Source organism: Pediculus humanus, genomic scaffold (assembly GCF_000006295.1).
Source record: "Pediculus humanus corporis 1103172107597 genomic scaffold, whole genome shotgun sequence".
Classification (NCBI taxonomy): domain Eukaryota; kingdom Metazoa; phylum Arthropoda; class Insecta; order Psocodea; family Pediculidae; genus Pediculus; species Pediculus humanus.
This window is the reverse complement of record NW_002987211.1, coordinates 8,630-13,208: the sequence shown is the minus strand read 5'-3', so window position 1 is coordinate 13,208 and position 4,579 is coordinate 8,630. Positions and strand designations below refer to the sequence as shown.

General features: G+C 23.6%; 1 protein-coding gene across 1 annotated transcript; it reads right to left on the bottom strand.

Moving 5' to 3' along the window:
- Positions 1-83: 83 nt before the first annotated feature.
- On the bottom strand, positions 84-2,734 carry Phum_PHUM233000 (kinase anchor protein 10, putative; the record flags this gene model as incomplete). The annotated part of the gene is made up of 6 exons (XM_002425981.1): positions 84-223; positions 330-847; positions 917-1,177; positions 1,387-2,101; positions 2,159-2,230; positions 2,710-2,734. The coding sequence occupies 6 exons, from the start codon at positions 2,732-2,734 to the stop codon at positions 84-86; spliced, it is 1,731 nt and encodes a 576-aa protein (XP_002426026.1).
- Between the last annotated feature and the right edge of the window lie 1,845 nt (positions 2,735-4,579).

The window sequence follows — 4,579 nt, the reverse complement described above, 5'->3', positions numbered from 1 at the left end:
TACTTATATAATAATAATGATGATAATGATAATAATAATAATAATTATTATAATAATAATAATAATGGGATTAATAAATTTAACTAGCTTTCCGAAGATGAGGGCATTGTTATGTCGGTAACGTCTCGGACTATCATGGCAGCAACTTGCCAAGCCATTTCTTCTTTCGATTTATCTTCGTTTAAGTTGACTAATTTCTTAACCGCCTTCGTAATTCTCGATTCTGAAAAAATATTAATAATAATAATAATAATGAAGTAGGCGTATTATCGAGAGATAATTACAATCGTTCAAAAAAAAAAAAAAAAAAAAAAAAATTTAATCGAGACCTTCTTTTTTATCCGGTTCCGGTTCCAAATCCGTTTCGAATCGTCCCAACGAATTTATCCTACCGAAATTCAAACCCGGACCCCTTTTGGGCCCCCTTTGCCACAATAAATCCGGATCGTATAACTGTTGCGTGTCGATATTTAAAGATGACGGATTTAAATGTTTGTATATTTTTTTATGCGTCGTCGACGTGTCTTCGGATGCCAAAAGGGTATTGATTGTCGATATACTTATATCGCTTCCCCCATCCGAATCTCCCGAATGTCTCGAACGGGACGATGATCCGACGAGTGAATTCGTTTGAATTGTCGATATCAATTCGGATAAATATTTAAAATATAATTGAGATTGAAGAAAGGATTGGAAGTAATTGATTTCTAATATTTTAAGTATGAGTCTTCTCGGGTGTTCGAAACAATTTGCCAAGGGTCCCTCTTCTCTGCATATGCTTTCTTCGACTTTGATTCGAATGTCATCTCCGACGTTTAACGGATTCGTTGCCTGAAGTGAAAAATACCTAAAAACATTTACAATACATCTAATTTTCATCTCTTTTTCCCTACAAACTCATCTTGTTCACACTCACTTGTCGTAGAGAACCATAGCATCACTTTGAACCTGATTCGAATTGTAATTTTTTCCCTCTTCTTCGTATTGCTGTTGAAAATTCAATGCTGATATACAAAATTCCAATAGATTTGTTCCACCCTCTTGTTCTAGAAATTCCATGAAATAAAACAATGCAGTATCATTGTATAAAATATCAGATATGGTTACTTTTTTACTCGTTAGAACATCTATTTGGTATTTACAATGACATTCGCTTCTTAGATAATCGTTATAATGACTGAAAAAATAATAATAATAATTTTTAAAATGTTAATCACAACCATGTATCGAAAGGTGTGAAATTCTTTATTGCATTATTATTATTATTATTTATCTTCATGTGCAATTAAATTGTTTTTCACCTTCAAGGATAAATCAATTATACAAAATGATTTAATTATTTGTAAAAAAAAACGAAAATAATGAAATTAATAAATAAATCCTTACTCTTTTTCTATAATATTCAAAATATATTGTTTAACTTCTGTAAATGAATCCTTATTTAAATTTTGATTTAAATTTCCTAAAAGTCTTTCATATATTCTAGAATCTAAATTAATTTTAAATGGAGCTTTGTGACTGAAATATTTTTTATATATTTTAACTGCATCAGCATAAATATCTGATTTTTTAGATAATTCTAATAACCTAGACAGTAATTTATTTTCTTCTAATTCTATTTCTTCTCCTTCTTCTCCTTCTTCTTGTATTTCTATTCTATTTAATTTTTTTTCACAATGGATTTTGTTTTTTTTTTCACAGCCATCATCATCAACAACAACAACATTGTCATGATTATTTAAAACAATCATTTTAGATAAATTATCATTATTTTTATTAAAATTAGAAAATTTTATATTATTACTATTATCACTAATTATTGTTTCATTTAAATTATTTATTACAGGGCAAGAATTATTATTACACTGATTTGTTTTTAAATTCGAATAACTGTTCATTGTCGCGAGAGCCGAATTAAAACTTTCGACATCTAATATAAATTTAATCATTGCCCCACATCCGACTGTTTCAAGATACTGAATAAAATATGTAAGAGCTTCATTGTCATTAATTATTTCTGTTAATGTTTTCGAAAGACGAGAAGATGTAACTTTATATTCGCTTTCTTTAAGTGATCCTTCTAATTCTTTTATTTGAGGACCTAAATCTCCAACAAAAAAACCACCACCACCACCACCACCGCCATTGTATGTTGGACTGGAGTGATTTCTTGGAGTGGAAGATGCTGAACTTGAACTGGACCCAGAATTTGCAGACGTTTCTTTCCGACCTAAGGTAAGTAATATTTATCATATTAATATTTTACGACGACAACTCTAAGAGATTTTAAAAGTAAATATTTCCTTTATAAACACATTATAATAACCTCATAAAAATTATTTATATTAGGATGCCAAATAAAAAAAAAAATTAAGGAAGGAATTAATTAAATTGACATTATTCAAGGTCTTAACCTTATTAAATTAAATTGAATAATTTGTGTTCAATAAATTAAATTGAATTTTATTCTACTATATCAATCGCGTTAAGTAAAATACGCAGTGAATAAATAATACAAAAGTAAAGATTTCAATAGGAAATTTTTAAAAAACTGTCACCAATTCAAATTATATATATAAAATCGACTTAATTATAATTTAATTAATAAAATCTAACCTCAATATGTTCGTATACAAAATAAATGTCAGTGACATTTAACAAAATAATATTTGTTGAACGTAAAAAAAAAAAAAACAACAAAAAGCTCACCCGTTTTTTTCCAAAATTTTAACATTTTTCATGTTAACTTAAACGTATTGTAAAACAAACACAAAACCTTGATTAATAACAAACGAATTCATTATTTTTTTTTTTTTATTTATCTTATTATTATTTTCAATTCACATCAGCTGTTAATTTTAAAAACTAAAAATGATGTCATAAATAAAATAAAAATAAAAAATAAAAAAACAACAAAGAAGATGATGTGGCCCCGAAGGCGTAAGTCCCCGAATACGAGTTGATCGTAAAAATGCAACGTTGCGTAAGAAGAAGAAGTAGAAGAAGAAGATTTTCAAAAAAAAAAAAAAAAAACCGTTAAAAAATCAAACAAACGCGTGTGTTGTAACTTGTGGATTTTTTTGTTTTTGTTTTTTTTTTGATTAATAGTGTCGTGTCGGTCGGTATTATTCTTTAAATAAGTTCACGGATATATTAAAATTGTTTCCATTAAATTATTTTAAGGTAAGTAATTTTTTTTTTATATCAAAATAATTATTTAAATCAATTTAATTACATGGTATACATATTGATTGATTCTTAATATTATTAATCTTCATAATATTTGTTTTTTATTTTTTCTTTTTGTTGCTACTATTGTTTAATTTATGTCGTTTCTAATAGTTACATAATTGACAAAATTGAATTTGAGGTTTTTTTTTTTTTTTTGTAACAATGCCTCCTTTTTTTGGTTTTGTATTATTGTTCAGGATAACAGGTTTTCCATCTTGAATTATACTTTAAAATTTTAACAAATGATTCATATTAATAATTTATTTATGAGAAAAATTATTTATATATATATATTTCCAAGTAAAATAAAATTATTTAACAAAACAAAACAAAACAAATTTCTTTCATAAAACATTTGAATTTATAATTAAATTTTTTAAAAAATTTCTCTTTCATTCACACACACACACACACTCATTCATAATAATAATAATAATTAAGTAAAAAAAATAATAAACAAAAATTTTCAAATCAAATTTTTATTTTAAAAAAAAAACTTTTAAAAAAAATTTATATCAATAATTTATATATATATATATATATATATATATATATATATATATATATGTATATATATTAAATTTAAATTTATGCAAAAGTTAACAAACAAACAAAAACAATTTATTATATGATGTAATGAAGTTTTTTTTTTTTCACAAAACAAAAGTTTTTTGCGTTTCATTTTGAATACAAAAATATAAATAAATAAATAATAATAATTATTATTATTTTATATACCATATAATAAAAATTTATTATGCAAAAATAAATAAAATTAAATTAAAATGTCATTTGTGGTAGCAAAATAAAAAATTATTTTTCTTTTATTATTATTATTATTATTATTATTATTATTATTATTATGAATAATGAGAGATGTTTTGTTTTGTTTTTTATAAAAACCATCAACAAAGTTTTAACTCTCATAATTTTGCTTAATCATATGAAAATATAATTATGGCGCCTTATGAATCATATAAAAAAATATTTATTTATCTTAATGATGATGTTTTTTTTTTTCATTTCATTTCATTTTTTTAAAATATTATTATAATTTAAATAAAATAGTAATAATAATAATAATAATTACAAAGAAAAATATACTTATGTCTTTGTTAGCATATACATATTAAAATTATGTCATATTAAAAAAAAAAAAAAATTTCATAAGATTTTTATAATTTAAAAAAAAAACAAAAACTTATGGGCAACCTTCTGACCATTTGAACATTTTATTTTTTAGATAACAAAATTCATTTGGGGTCAGTTCAAAAAATAAAGGTCATTTTAATTTTGTTTTTATTTTTTTAATAAATCTTTCCCGGATTTTAAATATATTATCATTATT